We start from the raw sequence: 17,146 nt of genomic DNA on the forward strand, positions 1-17,146 counted from the left end.
AGTGAGCTGAAGCTCAACATAAACTCCATAATGCTTTCTAGTGTTGATTATTATTTATGGATCATCACTACATGTGACCCTTTTCATAAAGGAGTAGTCATGTGATCTTTGGTTTATACAAAAAGTATTTATCATGACCATATAAACAATAACTTTATGGGTGGATGAAGAAAATGAATCCACTGTAGTTATCAAACATAACATTAAGGATATCAAATTGAAAACTTGTGAGTCAAAACTTTTTACTTTTTTTCCTTCAAAATATAAAGTAGATTTTGTGCACATTGCATATTAAAAGTTCAAGGTGACTTGCACAAGACTAAAAACTAACTAGTAATTACAAAAATGACACATTTCTGAGGGAAAGAGGATTTTAACTTTATTAAGCAAAGAATTAAAATGATTATGATTAAAAGCATTACACAGAATAACTGCTTCAGCTACATCTAAATTTAACCAACATAAGATTCTGTTATCACATACAAGCTGTTCATGCAAGAAATTTAAGATTGCCAATTGTATTGCAAAAACTAAAGTTAATAGTATTCATTTTAAATGACAGATTAATGCAAGATCTTGAATATGTGTTTTTCATTAGTCCCCTCGTCTTCTCTTGGCTGGTGTGTCTGCTGACAGTCCTGCCTTTCTTTTTGCTGGCCCGGCAGTCTTCTTCTGTGCCCCTGCTAGTGTTAAGTTCACATTGACGGAACCAAATTGAAATGTTGAACCAGAAGAAAGAAGGAACCAAGGAGCGAAAGAAAGAAAGAAAGAAAGAAAGAAAGAAAGAAAGAAAAGCTGTCTGATAAGCTTTTGGGGAAACTAACAAGTTATTATGACACTATAACTGTAATTCTGGTCTACTCTATCTGTATTTCTATTTCATTTCATTAATTTTTATTTATTCTATTTATTTTATTGAATGTCTAAATCTCATCTTTATTGATTTTATTCTGTTTTTTGTTACTTATTGTTTTTAAATGCCATTCTAGTGTTTTTTGTTTTTTGTTTGCATGTGTAAAGCCTTTCAATTGCCTCTCTGTATGAAATATGCAGTGTCTATTGAGATGACTTGCCTTTAATTGCATTAATCGGTAATGTCTCTTAGACATTTTGGACTGTTGTGTATGCAGCCCCATACACTCTTTTAACATTGGACTGTTTTTAGTCTGAATCAAAGGCAAGTGATGATCATTTAAAATTGCGACTGATCAAATTGAGAAGAATGTAATCTAATTGAACTGTGTTCAGAATCTGAAATTTATGATGCATTTTATCTTTGCTAAAAGAACTGAAATAAAATCAAAATGGAGTTTGATGAAAAAGTTTTTCTCCTATATAAATACAGTATTTGTATCTTTGATCTCAATAAAAAATAAAAGATACCTTTCTTGTGAGTGTTTCCTTTAGTGGGTTTGGTCTTCAGCTGCACCTCCACAGGGTAGTGGTCACTGATTTCCGAAGCCTGAGAAACCAAATAAATGTAAGATGAGATTTATTTTTCATGAGCTTTTTATCTGAAAAAGGAGAATAAAGAAAATCAGTTAATATCATTAATGGTAAGTTCATACATTATATTGTATGCTGCCCTTTAAGTTAAAATTAGGAACGATATAATGTGGTGCACCTCTTTAAGGTTGAGAATGGTGACGAATCACCTTGCTGTGTGTTAAGTTGAATTAAGTTGTTGTCCTACTGATAAAGATGACATTAAAGTGACATAGAAACTGAGAAAATGTTGTCCCTGTGCTTTTCTTACCTACAGGTCTAAAGTTATTCAACTTATAAAGTAAAGGCTGGTAGAAGACAGTCTTACATGAAGCTGAATAATGACAATAATATTGTTCTCCTTCAAAATACAGTAAATGTCAATATTAAAGAGGTGTGAAGATTTGCTGATCAACACAAAGAGTCTCACTTCTTGATCTGTCAGTTTGAACTCTCTCTGGAAGTTGAAGGGCTTGGCTGAGTTTTGGACGACGGCATTCAGCATGGTCTTTCCATACACAACGATCCTGTTGGCAGGAAATGCAATCGCAATCTTTTAAAAACAATGAGGTTATAACAAACCTGAAAAATGAAAGACTAAAATCTGGGTAGATAACAGCCCTGAGTTGTGAGCTACCTGTCGTAGGTGTGGTCATTCCAGTTACTGGTCGTGGTGTCAACATCATCCTGTATCAGCCAATGATACGGAGCGGAAGAGATGCGGATCTTCTTCTTCTTCTTCTGGGAGAGGTAACGTCCATCTGCATTAAAATCCCCCAAAATCATAATGTTCTGCAAAAGAAAAAATGGCCATATTCATGATGACACATGAAAAACATGACAGTAAAAAATACTATAAAAACAAATCTTTTGTTGTTGTTTTTGCTTTTTTTTTTTTTAATTTACGGTAGGCTGGTATTTGGCTGTGGCTCCTCCAGGCATATCAAAGTACCCTCGGACAAGATACTGAACCCCAAATTGCTCCTGATGGCTGTGCCTTTGGAGTGTGATTGTGTGTAACTGAATAGCAGGTAGCTCCTTGTACGGTGGCCTCGGGCACTAAGGCAACAAAAATAAAACCTTATATAACTATATACTGTATACATATCCAACTCACGTCAGTTTGCCATTTTTTCCTCACAGCTTGGACCACATCTTGCAGAGCCTCCATCTCTGTAACTGTATCTTTTGGTTTAGTGTGGACAGGGATCAGCACCAGCTTCTGCACAACTGGAAGCACAAACACACAAGGTAAGACAAAGACCCACACATACAATTTATATTCTTTTATTTTTTATTTTATCTTATTTGTATTTTGGGATATTTTATCCCTTTTTGCACTCAAATCCCATTTTTGCATTTTCATGTTTCTGACTCTTGAGATTGCTGTAACATAAATTCCCCTCATGAGGGATTAATAAAGTCTTATGGTATCGTATCTCATTTCATTGTGTTATCATATCTAATCTTATCACACACACAAACACAAAAACAAACGCAAACACAAACGCAAACACAAACACAAACACAAACACACACACACACACACACACACACAAACACAAACACGAGGACCCCTATTGACATAAGATGTTTATATTGCTTATCTATAGCCCCTAAACCCCTAACCTTAATCTAATTCTAACTTTGTCTTAACGTTCAAACAGCTGTTGATGGTTTGTCCCAAACTACCAATCAGCCAAAATGTTCTCCCAGTCCAGAAAAATCCCCACAACATCTAAAACTGAAATTGGGTCTCACAAAGATAAGTGTGTAAGGCAGGTAAACATATGAGTACCTGATTTAGGAATCTTGAACAATAGAACGTAAGGCTCTCTGGCGAGCCTGTCGACAACTTCATCTCCATCTCCATCTTCATCTCCATCTTCATCTTCATCTCCATCTTCATCTTCATCTTCATCTTCATCTCCATCTTCATCTTCATCTTCATCTTCATCTCCATCTTCATTTCCATCTCCATCTTCATCTTCATCTTCATCTCCATCTCCATCTTCATCTTCATATTCATCTTCATCTTCATCTCCATCTTCTAAATACTGAAAGCGGTCGATCATCGTCACCTCATCCTTTCTGAGAGACCAATAGCACAATCATGTTAATGTCAATGTGTGGACTTTATAAAGTCCACACAAATTTGATGAAGAACATATAGTATAGTTTAGTATGAAGAAAATGAAGTTAACAAAATGACATAATTTCCCTGTAGGGGGTGCTACAGCAACATGACTTTTAATCGAAATGGCTTTAACTCTAAAAGGTTTAGTGTTTAGGATTGAGTGTCATCTATAAACTTCACCCATGTTCTAAGTGGAAAGGAGAACTACTGGAATAGAATGGCTCTAGAGCCAGTATGGTTTGTCTGTTGTGGGCCACCGTAGAAACAACATGGTGGCATCTGTAGAACAGAACCGGATCCCTATGTAGATATGAATGTTTTATTTTTTTTTTTATATGAAAACTTAATTTTTATTTATTTATTTTTTTGCCAATTTACACCCTTAAGTCCAACACACTGGATCTTCAACTTGCACAGTTTATTCATTTTGATGCAGCTCAGGGGGCAGGTTACATTAAAAAATATATATTTTCCTTTTAAATGTTTCACTAAATAAGCAGATACCATACTCAGCTTTCATTTGCAGTGAATTATTCACTTCATACCTGAAGAAGTAGACAAACTTCTCCTTGTAGGTGTCTCGTCCCAGAGGTTTGCTGTCCTGCATGCTGTAAGGATGCTGTTTGTTCCTTCTGTCAGAAAAAGCATCAGCTGTTACTGAAACACTCACACGGTCATCACATGTTCACAGCATCGGTTAATTATTGTTTTGTTTTTTTCACGCCAATTTAGAGGTCTTATAGTATTTTATTTCCTGATTTGTTTAAGTCACATCATTCATAAAGTTATTTGTTAGATTCTGTAAATAAATAAAGTTTATTTAACAGCTCTATCTGTATAGAAAAATAAAGACCAGTTCCCTCTCTTTGGCTTTTCTATTCATATCCAAAGAAAACTAGTGATCTACTGTAATATTTTTTTAAAAAAAGACGAAGACACGGGAAGAAAATGATCACCAAATAAGATGCGCAATGAAGCCACACTTCCACAACTTCTATATTAATATTGCGCTCTGTGAAGTTTGATGCTGTGCAAAGATGCCCCAGAGGAGTTACTTAGTATTTGTGTTCGTGTGTGGAGAACTCACCCGTATTTGTTGAGTTGAATGAGGAAATTTTTCATGACCGTATTGCTCTTATCCACCACCTCCAACATCACCACCACACTGTACCGCGACACAATCTGCAAGAAGCACAGCCAACATGCACACAATACACTCATGCTGAAATATAGTCTGATCTAATAAACACAACAAACATTTAGAAAATACTGTAAAGTAGAACACATACAGAATAGAGTGCAAAAGAATGACATAAACATGAGAGGCTTGAAAGAGCAACAGTAATACAACACACTGACACTTTTTCCACAGCAGAGATGTACTCATGTTTTTTTGTTTGTTTTTTTTTGCCTAAATTAACCACACATCAACCAGTATGTTATTGAAATACAAAACATTTAAGTATCTTGTCAGCAAAAATGTACAAAGCCAATATTTACTTTACAAACAATCTCTGAAATTGGATGCGTTCATCACATCTCTGAGCTATAATAAACAGCTCCTTTGGCTATATTTCACACTGCATTTGCATTGCAAAGACATGAGCCTAAATAAAGTATGAACACTGAGCATCAGAAATTCATCTTACTGAATTACCTTGATAAGATGTGACCGCACAAATGGATCGTTGACTTTTTTCTTTCCCAGCTTCTTGACATTGAAGGCTGCAATCTTCATTTTACCTATAAAAACAACATTCACAAATTTTCAATGGTTTAAACAAGACCAAGAGTCTGCAGCCATGCTATTAATTTTTGGAGGGAAAAAAACACATGGGAGGAAAATATGCAATTGAAGAAAGAAATAAGACAGAAGATGTAAAAGGGGAGGGGATTTCTTTAAGCCACAGCTAAAACATTTTTTGCTGATTGATTATTAATTAGAAACTCTTTATATATATTTGCACAGCAGGGAGATAAGTTCATTTATATGCAGCTGTTAGAAAATAAAACAGACACTGAGCAGAGAATATAGCCTGTCTTTGTTCTTTGTTGTCAGGAGGTACTATGTGGAGAGGAAATAAATATAATGAGGAAATAATAACTTCTAAAAACAAAACTTTTTCAGGAATGTTTTCAGAACTTGTGAAACTTATTTTTAGCCAACTTCTCTTCTCTTTTTCCTTTAATATAATTACATAGACATAACCATTTTCGTAACACATAGTTTTAAGTACAATGTACTGTAAATGAAAATAATAAAATTATTACCAACTCTTCCCTAGACTAGCATATATCCCCCAAATCATCCAAAACATCACACTAAACTCACAACCTCCAGCCAATGGAAAAAATATTATCATTTTTATACTAGAGAGCAAGACAGAGATTGTAAAAGTATAAGACTAAAGGACACCACAAATCAGAAATTACCGGCTGAATGAACTCACATTTACATAAAATCAAAATCCTCTTTTAAATTGCCTCTGAAAATCTACTTCTATGATGATTGCCAATTAATTCAACTAAATTACACCTGAAGAAGAAAGAAGGAAAAAAGACAAAAAATAAAGAAAAGAAATAAAACAAAAGTAAAGTGAAGCATTTTGTTCTAGAGGGAACTCTTTTTAAAACATATACACTTACCATATAAAACCAGAATATCATGTTTTCATAACTGTAACCTATTTAAAAAAAATCTTTTTAATGTCAGTTTGGTTTCCTGCCAAATGACTTTGCATCAAACAGTGGAAAATAATACCAAGCATAGGGTCAGAAAAACTGCATAGCTGCTAAATTAACACCTTAAGTTATATAAGTACTTTTAGTTACTGGAAAGTAGAAAACTATAAAACAAAAAAACACTCACCAATCTGCTTGATTAAAATCAAATCAATGAAACCACAGCAGAGGTTGTTTCTGTGTCAGCAGTCCGAGGTCGTGTGATTGTTTCAGCAGAAAACAACCCGAATAAACTCTGAAATTACAGGAAGTTTCTCTGCCAGCCAAAAAAGGCGCGCAAACGGACATTCAAACAAGTGACGTTAAATTCATGTAGATACCTGCCAATAAAGTTGCTGAAGGAAATAACTTTTTTCTTTTCCCGCCTGAACTGTGAGCAACAGTGGTGGTACGGTGCATTTACTCTCCTTTTTTGAGGTACTTGTACTCTAATTGAGTATTTCCATTTTCTGCTACTGAATACTTCCACTGCAACTCTGAGGAAATTATTGTAGGTCTCAAATAGTATTTAAGTTTATGAAATTTGATCCACTTTTAAACAATGAACAAGCAGTTTTGCCTGATGACCGCTTACAATTAATCTCTGTAGTTGTGTCTCCTCATCATGTTTCAGATGTCTCTCAGTTGTTAGCGACTCATGAAAGACACCTTTCCTCTCTAAATTCCTCACAGGGCTTTATGTAAATAATGGTGGATAGCTCAAAAAAGGAAATTGTCCATTAACTCAGGAAAAACAAAAGTTGAAACTCAAAAAAAGGGGGACTTAGGTGGTGATCCTTTACAAAGGCCTGACCCCTCAGCTACACCACTTGATTAACACTAACTGTGTATAAAGTAGTTAAAATAGCTCCACATGAAGCAGCTAGCCCAGGAATTCATACAAAACTACTAAAATGTCATATTAAACATGAATCAGTCTCAGGGGACATTTTTCTGCAGAACACGTTCTTTTACTTTTATACTTTACTTATACTAGCATATTTTGCTGGCAATAATGGTGTACTTTTACTCCAGTAAAATGCAGGATATTTAATTGTAATGAAATATTTTTTAATTTTTTATGAGATTGAATCTTTCGCAGTGTGTTTTCCTAGGTTTTGTTTTTTAATGAAAACTCTATATCTATAAAGTGACATGTGACTAAAGTACGTTTGATATTTCCCTCTGACAGTGGTGTATAAAGTTAGAGTAAAGAAGCATGAAATAGGAATAGGAATAAAAGTACCCCAAATAGCCCCCAACACACCTTTATATGAGTTTCTTCAAATATCAAACTAAGACTTTCTGGAGAATATTCACATAAACACAAACATTATAAAATAGCTGAAAAATGTTTCAGAATAATTATTATTTTTTTAAGTTTGCAGTATAATTACATAGAGCTCATGACAAAAGATGAGTTAACTGAATTAAACTGATTGAGATTTAACCGTGATTACCATTAAAACAACTGGGGGGGTCAATGATTCATAGGCTATTAAAAAAGGCGGGCAAAAATTGGCGGGCGAAAACTGTCCTGTTTGAACACCCCCACCGCCACCCCCCCAACAAACAGGGTGAGAGGATATTTCCACTTACTTGCACTAAGACAGGAAACTCCTCCCTGGCTATGTGGAACAAATTGATCCTGTTCTCTTTTTTCACTGCAGATTAGAAAAACAATCCTATCTTAAAATTTTTACCAGATATTACTCTGCTCATATGGATCAGTCAGGCTGTGGCCGGCTGAATATCATTATTGAAGCCAGTCTGTGGTGGTTTATAAGAATACCAAAAGTTTGGATAATTTTTTTTATCTGTAAATTGACCCTTTGAAAGTGGCAGAAGAAAAGTGATGTTGCCAGGTTTTTACATGCCTTTCACAGGTTGAAGCCTTGGCAAATCTGTGCAATTTCGTTCAGAAGCATCGGGAAAAGTCTAAATGTCTAAGGGAAAGAAAAAAAAAAGCTACAGGAAAAATGAATTATCAGAATTACACACTTTAAATGTTACAAACTTATTACAATTTCTAAGTACTTTTCCAGGATATTTCCTTGTTTTGTTTTTTTTTCACTAATCACTTATTATTAATAATAATAATAATTTTCAGGTTTGTACTTTTCACCAATTTCCTAGTTTCTTTTTTCATTGCTAATTGACTTCTTGCTATGTTTTTGAAAGAAATTAAGAAAATTTGCTGTGAAAAATATGCATCAGAGCCTGGCACATTTCCTGCGGGCTTGCCACACACACACACACACACACACACACAGACACACAGACACACAGACACACAGACACACACACACACAGACACACACACACACACACACACAAACACACACACACACACACACACACGAGAAGCAGACTCATGTGCTGCAGTGGTGTGTTCCCTGGCAGTGGAAGTGCAGTATATCAGATATATTTAAAATGCTTACCCCTGTTTGAAAAACCTGCATGCATGCACTAATTTTGGTGGGAAAGAGGTAAAACATTTCTAACTCTGCATGTATCCTTTCCATAATGTTGTGAAACACTCAGAATAACAATCTGAGTTTGTCAGTGGCAAAAAAAGCACTTACAGATGACATAAATCACTGGTGCTCATTTGCCCAGAGCGGTTACATTGTAGCACCTTACATCCCAGCTGTCTGCAATGCTCTTGTTCAAGACTGCACCAATTTATAAATTGTCATTTCCTTTAGACAGACCCAAAACATGGAAAAAATAGATATACAAATTACCATTTCACAGAAATTAAATTTTAGAAACATTGTAGAGCAAAAATGCAGAGACATACTCACTTTTGTGCATACTGGCCGAGCTTCCAACACACCTACAGTGCCTCATTTACTGTAAGTGTAATCACATGACACTCAGACATTAATGTGACTGCAGATCATGGTCTTTTGGGGAAAAAAAAGTGCACTGCAATTCAAGATAAAGTCATCCATGGTTAACAGGTCAATCAAACTGCTTTTAAAAGACCAAACACATAGCACTATTTTAACATTAAAGTTATTTAATTACATCAAATATGAAAAAACACATCCATGGTTTTCTGATCTTACAACTGAAAGAAAATACTCAAAAACTGTTTACAAAGTATGCCTCATCCACGTCTTGGCAACATGTTGGTTGCCATCGCCGTGTTGTGGCTGATTATTTAAGGCAGGTTCTGAATTCACAAACACCTGATGACTCTGTGGTTACGGACACATTTTGTATTGTGTTGAAAAGAATGTGTACTCATCAATAGTTTACCAGATAAATCATATATTTATTTATTCTTTGTTAAATTTAGCGGCTGAAGTTGAGGATGCATTTCTTTTTCTGATTTGTCTCACTGCCCGAGCAGTAAAGCTACTTCTGCGGCAAATATTAAAGATATTGTAGAGATAACAGTTTTACAGTTGCACCTAGGCTTTCCTGCTCAATACAGAGATTACAGAGCTGTTTGGGCTAACAAGTAAATAAAATAAAGGGCTGAAAGTTAAGAGATCATCCTGGGCGATGTTTAGAGTTTTGTTCTCCGCTGGTGGAGGTGGAATGTTTCAGGAGCAGAGCATCATGGGACGGGGAGGACAGCTGTGAAACTGTACCACGTAATGTCTGGACAAGCTTTAGTGTGCATGTTGAAACTCTGTGGAGTGCATCTGATAAAAATAAGATTTCAGGGTCTTACAACTGTGAAGGTTTCTTAGCTTTCTGATCAAATTTAGGAGCATTTTTCTCAAACAAACGGTGCAGCTGAACTCCTGTTTGACTCATAATGTCAACACAAAACAAGAACACCCTAAAGTAGCTCAATCAGAGTGGACAATGTTTGGTCAAATGTCCGTCATGTTTCTTAACGCTTAATTCATCTGTGAAGAGTCGGGTCATCCTCGTAGAGTCAGGGGTCGTTGCTAGAAATGTGTGTATGTGTGTGTTCGTGTGTGTGTGTGTCACTGCTCGTTCTGCTGTGTGTCTGTGATGGTGGAGACGGCGCCCTGGCCCTTGCTGACGTCACTGATACACGCCCACTGACCATCCATCGACTCCTTCCACAGCGTCACCTTGGGATCAATAACACACAAATACATGAAGAGAAGTGTGTGTGAGTTCCTTCAGTAAGTAAAAATGAGTTAATATTCTGTTTTTGTTTGTTTTGTTTTTCACAAATTCTGAATTATTATGACTGAGACTTTCTGGAGGCTTTGATACCTGAGAAATACATCAGAAAACAAAAGTTTAGGTGTATTTTCATTTCAAAAACATTGCAAAGGTAACAGCTGTTTCTATCTTATCAATATGCCAAAAAATGTACCCATGCTTTTAAAAAGCATGGGTACATTTGTTGTTGAAAAACGTCAGCTTACTCAGAATTGCACTGCTTAATTTTTAACAAAACAAGGAAGAGGGAGCATATTACTCCAGTTATAGCTATACTCCACTGGCTCCCAGTATCTTTTAGAATAGATCTTAAGATTCTTTTACTTCATTTTAAAGCTTTTAATAGTTTAGGACCACCCCACATTGCAGAGTCTGTTGTTTCTTAAATACACACAATTAAAATCACAACAAAATCAGCAGCGCAGCTTTCGTTAACTATGCTCCAAAATTATGGATTACCCTCCCAAAAGCTAGAAAAGAAGCAGCTCTGCAAACATTTCTTAAAGACACCATAAAACCATTTCTTAGTCTGGCTTTTAATAAATGAAATTCTTGTGAATATCATTTTATAACAATTCTAATACTTTCACTGTTCTTACTGGTCTCTGTGCTTTTTACTTTGACTTTTTCAACTTTATTCTCACCACCTGTCTTTATTTTTTATTGTTGTTGGATTTTTTGTTTGTTTTTTGTGTTGCAGTTTTTATTGAGAAGCACTCTGAGCTGCATTCCTTGTACGAAAAGTATCATTTACATAACTGTATTATTATCATCAGCACCATCATTATTATTATTACAATTATTATTATTTTTATTATAAAACAGCAAAGCATTAACTGGTTGGTAGTTTAGAAAAATAATTAAATTAAGGGGAATAAACAAGATGCAGTTCCTGTGTGTGTGTGTCTGTATTACTTCACACCTTGTTGTCTCCTCCAGAAACAGCCAGTATATTTCCAGTGATGGACCAGCTGACGTGCCAAACAACATCGTTGAACTTATGGAGCAGTTTGGCCGTCCAGGTGTTGCCCGCTGGGTCATCGCACGTCCAGATGAACACGCGTCCGTCCTGGAAGAGGGTGCAAAGAAAATCAAAATCTCAAAAACATATATCCCACTTGACTCCAATCAGACAGTGTTTGGGTTTTATTACTCTCTGACTCATTTTAAAATGATCACACTTGCTTTATATAAAAGGAGCAATAAAGATTAACGCATCCTGTTTAAGATAAAAGATGTGGATTTGTACATTTAATCCTTTTCAAAGTTACTTCAAAATTTACCAAACTAAATGTCTTGTCTAGCTCCACCTAGTGGTACATTTAAATAAATCACCTTTTTCTGATAAAAAAAAAAAGAGGTTGAGAAAAGCTTGACTGTTTGGACAATCATTTCATGAAGAATTTTGAAGGATGCAGGAGATGTTGCATAGGTTGAAGCGTATTGATGAAAAAGTCACATATGTGATCACATTTATTCTAATAAATCTCACCTGAGAGCAGCTGGCGATGGTGCTGGTGGGAAGACCGATAGAAGGAGCCCAGCCGACGTCTCTCACCCAATCACTGTGAGCCTCCAGCTTCTGGTCCTCCTTCCACTGACCGTCCTCCTCTCTGAAGCACGTGGTGACATCAGTGACAGTTACGACATAAACCCGCAGCTTTGCTTTACAAAAAAGGTTCTTCTCTGACATGAGTACTCCATCGATTTAGTACTGTGCTCCTGTAACGTTGCCTGACTCATGATGTAGAGAATAAAACTAAAAGGACCGATACTGATGCAGCAGAACCAGAGGCTGTTTTTTTCCCCATGAAATCATCTTTCTTGCCTGAACTTGGCACCCTATTATCCATAATGCAATCACACTTTGATGTGTGAAACTGGTACAATTCCTCCTGAGTGACAAACTCTATGCATGTATTTTAACATCAGTTTTTTTTTTTAAACAAATGTTTAATTCTACTAACATCTTTGTTTGTTCCTCAAAAGCACTTCTTAAATCTTTAACATGCACATCCATCACATTACTGATACTACAAACTAAGGCCACATTTAGATGAGAATGACCCTATAAAAAACAAAAAGTCTTTCCTTTGCATTTAAAAAAAATCCCTGTTCATATGATAACATTGTAAAAACAATTATTGAGTAACACAGTTCCGCAAAAACAACCAAAAACACTGTAGTATCCATGCCAGGCCAGTATCTGGCAGTGTAACTTTGTAATGACAAACCATAGAAGACCACGCACCTGTGCATAAAGGTGTTCTTTTACAGAGCGGCGAGTATAAACAAACAAGAGGACGATGGCGAATGTTGCCGAAGGAGTGTAAATAAACTCAGCAGAGTCATCAGCACTTTTTGTGTCCTACTTGCACATGGCTATTAGTCTGAAACGTAATGTGAATGTGTGAAATGCAGCTGTAACGTCACCGTTCTCGCAGAATTTGCACATTGGCAGTTTACACGGGGACAGAAGGGGTGGCGTTTCCCAAAAATTACACTCTGGAATTTGGGTTGCATTTTCAGGCCCCCAAAACGCTCTTGTAATGTGAATGAAAGGCTAAAGCGCAACAAAAGTTTAACTGTGTAAAAGGCTTGTAAGTTCCTGAAAACCCTGTTTTTAAACATCTAATGCAAACGAGGCAGCGTGGGGGACCCTGCATGTGATTACTCTGACACATTTTGTATCTATCACAAGTCACTAAATATGCCACAGAAAAAAAAGTCAATTCAGTCTGTTAAACAGCAACTTACTTCCAGAGTTTGACAAGGTTGTCGCAGCCTCCTGAGACGAAGCGTTTGACGTAGTTTGGTTTCTGACCCGATGGCTGATCAATCAGGCTGCCGGGAACTACAGCAGGAGCCCAGCTCACTGCGTTACAGCCAATCTGCAGGAAAATTATGTGCGAGATAATAAACAGACACAAATCTAAACAATCAGCATGACAAACAGTATGACTGAGTAAAGAACAGTGGTAAACAGAAAAAAATGTGTTTTAACATTCTCGACAGCATTTAATCTCATGTATGAACAGAAATTTTAAAATAATATCAGTTCTGTAGTACAGAATACTGTGTATCAGACTCACAGTGTGTGCGTTGCTGATCTTCTTGACGTCCCACTGCTGATCACCAGTGAATGTGAGAAGAGAAATGGCTCCGTCCGAGCTGCCGCAGGCCAAGATCAGACCAAAGTCATAGGGACCCCAACAGACAGAGTTCACTGTAGAGACAGAAATAAATCTAAAAACACACGCAAAGTCTCAAGAAACTCCAACACACGCTGCTCTATCACAAAAACACTGATGCTTAAAACTGATCTGAATTTGAACTGATTACTGAATTTAATCCTTTAAAAACTGAGCAAATTTGTTTGATGTCTTTCAAAAACACTCGGAGAATGCAACAAGCAACTTAACAAGACATGACCCAAAAAAACAGAAAAAAAACAACAAAACAGTTATACAACACTTACCTGGAAATAAGTGGAGAAAGGGCAAAACAAGCAAACAAACAAAACACCTAAAAAGCGCTGAAAATGGGGGGACGGGATTTTATTAAAAAAATAGATTTCAAATATAAAATTCTTATAATTATACATTTTTCTAGACATTTCTCTTTGTTGTTTGGATAATTTTCTAATAATCCAGTCATTTTTAAACCTAATGTTTAGGGAATTATATTGTCCCCTTTTACTAGTTTCTGGCAATTTGTGGGAAATTTCTTGCCAAGTTGGTCTTTGCCTTTTCCCCCCATGTTTTCAAAACAAATTTTTAAACAGCTTGTGAAATGTGTCTGATCGTAGCATTAGAAACTGATGTTGATCCAGGTTTCAAAGAGTTACTGACAGAGAGACTCAATAATACATACACATATGGACACAAATGTAAAGCATGTCGTAAAGAACTTGTTTGATGTTATTTAACCTGGAAACACAGCATAACTACTGACCTGAAGACTCGTGTCCACAGTATTCATACATCTTGTCCCAGGCTCCGTTCTCCTCCTTCCAGATGATGACTTTACGGTCATAGGAACAGGAAGCAAGAATGTTGCCAAACATCGGGTGCGCCCACGCCACCTGCCACACTGGACCCTCGTGGCTACACAGATATAAACATCAAAAATGAAATTAATAAAAGTGTGTGACAAGTATGTTGCAAAATTTGCCAATAATGAAAGGAGAGTTTACATGTGATATCAGTGTTACAGCCAGATTAAAGAACTAGTTTCTTAAATGCATTATCTGACAAAACTAATTGAATACTACAGGAGAGAAACTTAGAACAACAATATTAGTTTACCATTATATATATATATATATATATATATATATATATATATATATATATATATATATATATATATATATATATATATATATATTATGTGGCTGCTGCAGTTAACTTGTGCAGTGTGTGTTTTATAATTTAATTCACTGTATTTATTTTTGTGAGGTTTCCATATTCAGCTGCCTGGTGTTGTTGTGGTAACGAGGGTATCTTACCCTCTGAGGTCTGCTACCAAGATCTGCCCTCCATTTCTGACATCGAAGATCTTTACAGTGCGGTCAGAGGAGCAGGTGGCGAGTCGAGTGCCGTAGTAGTCCATCTGGGCATCGTGCTGAAACAGACAGAATAAGACATGAAGTGAGAAAACAGACTCCCCCTCTGCATTTCCTTGTTTTATAAGAAAGTCAGTAAGACTAATGACTTCAACTTAATTATCTTAGACTGCAGCATGCTCGTGTGTATACACAATGAACTATTCAAATTAATCAATCCTTGGGCTATACAATGCTTTAGAAGTATATGCAATATGTTGCTGTGCTGTGACTGAGGAAATTGGTATTGTTTGAAAAAGGTTAAGTTTTTGTTTTTTTTAAATAAAGAAATAATGGATTAATGATTGTTATTGTTTTGGGGGTTGGTTTTTATTTAATTAATTTAATTTATTTTTTAACCAATAATTGATTAAGGAAAGTTTTCAGAATTTGCAACACTTACTTAAACACATTTTACCCACTTATTATACTTTAACTTGAATGACAAACTGAACGCATTTTTTTTCAAATGAAAATTACTGGATTAACGATCATTATTATTGTTGTGATTTGTATGTTGTTTATTTTTTCATTAATTTTAACAATACTATTCAGGACTATTCCGGAAAGTATTTATAATTTGCCACCCTCATTCAAACACATTAAATGTTTGTTTCCTAATTATACTTTTACTTGACTAACATACTGAATGCATAACTTAACACTTAACATAAAGTACAAATATCTCCTTGTAAAACTACTATTACAGTACTGACAGGACACCTACAGCCACCGTGTATGTTTTCATTGGCCTGAACCTAACCCCAAAATAATGACAAATTACAGTATGAACACTGACTGACAAACATGCAACATGTAAAATACATGTGTGTTTTTGAGGTGGCTGCTAAAGCTGTTTAAAATAAACCCTGCCCCTTTAGCAAACGCTAACGTTAGCTTCAATTATCAGCTTCAGTTACATGAAAAATAATGAATACTTACGATCATGTCCTCGTGAGAGGTGTCCACCGTGTTAATAACGGAAACCTGGCAGTCACAAACAAACAAATCAATATTAAAAAGACTCAGAAATAAAGATTTTCACGGTCAGGATTAGCAGCCTGTCATTAGCATCTCTGCTAACATGCTAACTGCCTGGGCACGTCAGCAGCTAACGATCAACGTCAAACTGCTCAAAAATTACAAACAGCGTCAGTTACAGCTTCAATTTAAAGTTGTTACACTCACCATGACTGCGGCCAAAGAAGAAAACACTCCAGAAAACTCCTCTTTAATTCTTTCTAAATGAATAAACCAGGTTCAACAGCTAAACCGACGTGGCAACAAGTACAGAGCCGCTTCCCCACCGGGTCCGACCACCGTTTCTACCGGCGGAAACGGACGAACAAAGGTTCCACATGGTCAAAGTTTACTGTGTATTTTATTCACTACAAAGTAAGTCTAATAAAGCGTTTCAACCTAAATCATATTAGTAACACTGGAGTGTGAAAATACTCTGTTATCAAGCAAAAAGCACAATTTTTGTATATATATTTATTATTTATTATATTTTATATTTATAATATAACACCACCACCAACAACAACAACATTATTATTATTATTATTATTATTATTATTATTATTATTATTATTATTACTATAATTATTATAACAACAACTATTAATTACAAACTCTTGACTCTTAACCCTTTAAAAGTCACAATAAGAAATAACTTTGCAAACAAATTACACAACATTATAGACCGTAGAATATGTTTACAAAATGAATCAATTTATTTAAAAAAAAAGAAAGAAAGAAATTCCTATAATGTATTGTAAAAAGTGCAAAAGTAAATGTTAAATAAAAGAAATCTGAAAATAAAAGTAACGTCATACAATAAACATGTAAAAATTAAAAATTAAAAAATTATTAGATGCAAAAATGAATCTAATGTATACAATTTATGGCAAACAAAAATATCAATGTGAAATGATAAAGAGGAGTATAAAAATAAAATGTAAGTAATAATGAAGCTAGGAAATAAAAAGTGTGTAGAATGTATGGTAGAAAAACAGTCGATAAAATAAAAAATGCTA

At 35.4% G+C, this 17,146-nt stretch overlaps 2 protein-coding genes across 3 annotated transcripts; both read right to left on the minus strand.

Moving 5' to 3' along the window:
• Positions 1-353: 353 nt before the first annotated feature.
• On the minus strand, positions 354-6,644 carry LOC121964412 (deoxyribonuclease-1-like). 2 transcript variants are annotated; one of them, XM_088070685.1, is made up of 10 exons: positions 6,492-6,644; positions 5,280-5,365; positions 4,710-4,804; positions 4,168-4,254; positions 3,284-3,576; positions 2,603-2,715; positions 2,123-2,277; positions 1,916-2,012; positions 1,384-1,462; positions 354-683 (listed from the first exon to the last, which is right to left on the minus strand). In XM_088070685.1, the coding sequence occupies exons 2-10, from the start codon at positions 5,358-5,360 to the stop codon at positions 595-597; spliced, it is 1,089 nt and encodes a 362-aa protein (XP_087926811.1). In that variant the 5' UTR covers positions 5,361-5,365; positions 6,492-6,644; the 3' UTR covers positions 354-594. The 2 variants fall into 2 exon arrangements, with proteins under 2 accessions (XP_087926811.1, XP_087926820.1); XM_088070694.1 differs by having other exon boundaries at positions 354-680; positions 6,492-6,643.
• Positions 6,645-9,350: 2,706 nt separating this feature from the next.
• Positions 9,351-16,453, minus strand: sec13 (SEC13 homolog, nuclear pore and COPII coat complex component). The gene is made up of 9 exons (XM_088070702.1): positions 16,296-16,453; positions 16,050-16,094; positions 15,012-15,127; positions 14,456-14,607; positions 13,594-13,727; positions 13,259-13,392; positions 11,994-12,114; positions 11,424-11,570; positions 9,351-10,404 (listed from the first exon to the last, which is right to left on the minus strand). The coding sequence occupies exons 1-9, from the start codon at positions 16,296-16,298 to the stop codon at positions 10,294-10,296; spliced, it is 963 nt and encodes a 320-aa protein (XP_087926828.1). The 5' UTR covers positions 16,299-16,453; the 3' UTR covers positions 9,351-10,293.
• Between the last annotated feature and the right edge of the window lie 693 nt (positions 16,454-17,146).

The sequence above is a fragment of the Plectropomus leopardus genome, chromosome 2 (genome assembly GCF_026936395.1).
Source record: "Plectropomus leopardus strain MGB_pleo_1.0 chromosome 2, ASM2693639v1, whole genome shotgun sequence".
In the NCBI taxonomy this organism is placed as follows: Eukaryota; Metazoa; Chordata; class Actinopteri; order Perciformes; family Serranidae; genus Plectropomus; species Plectropomus leopardus.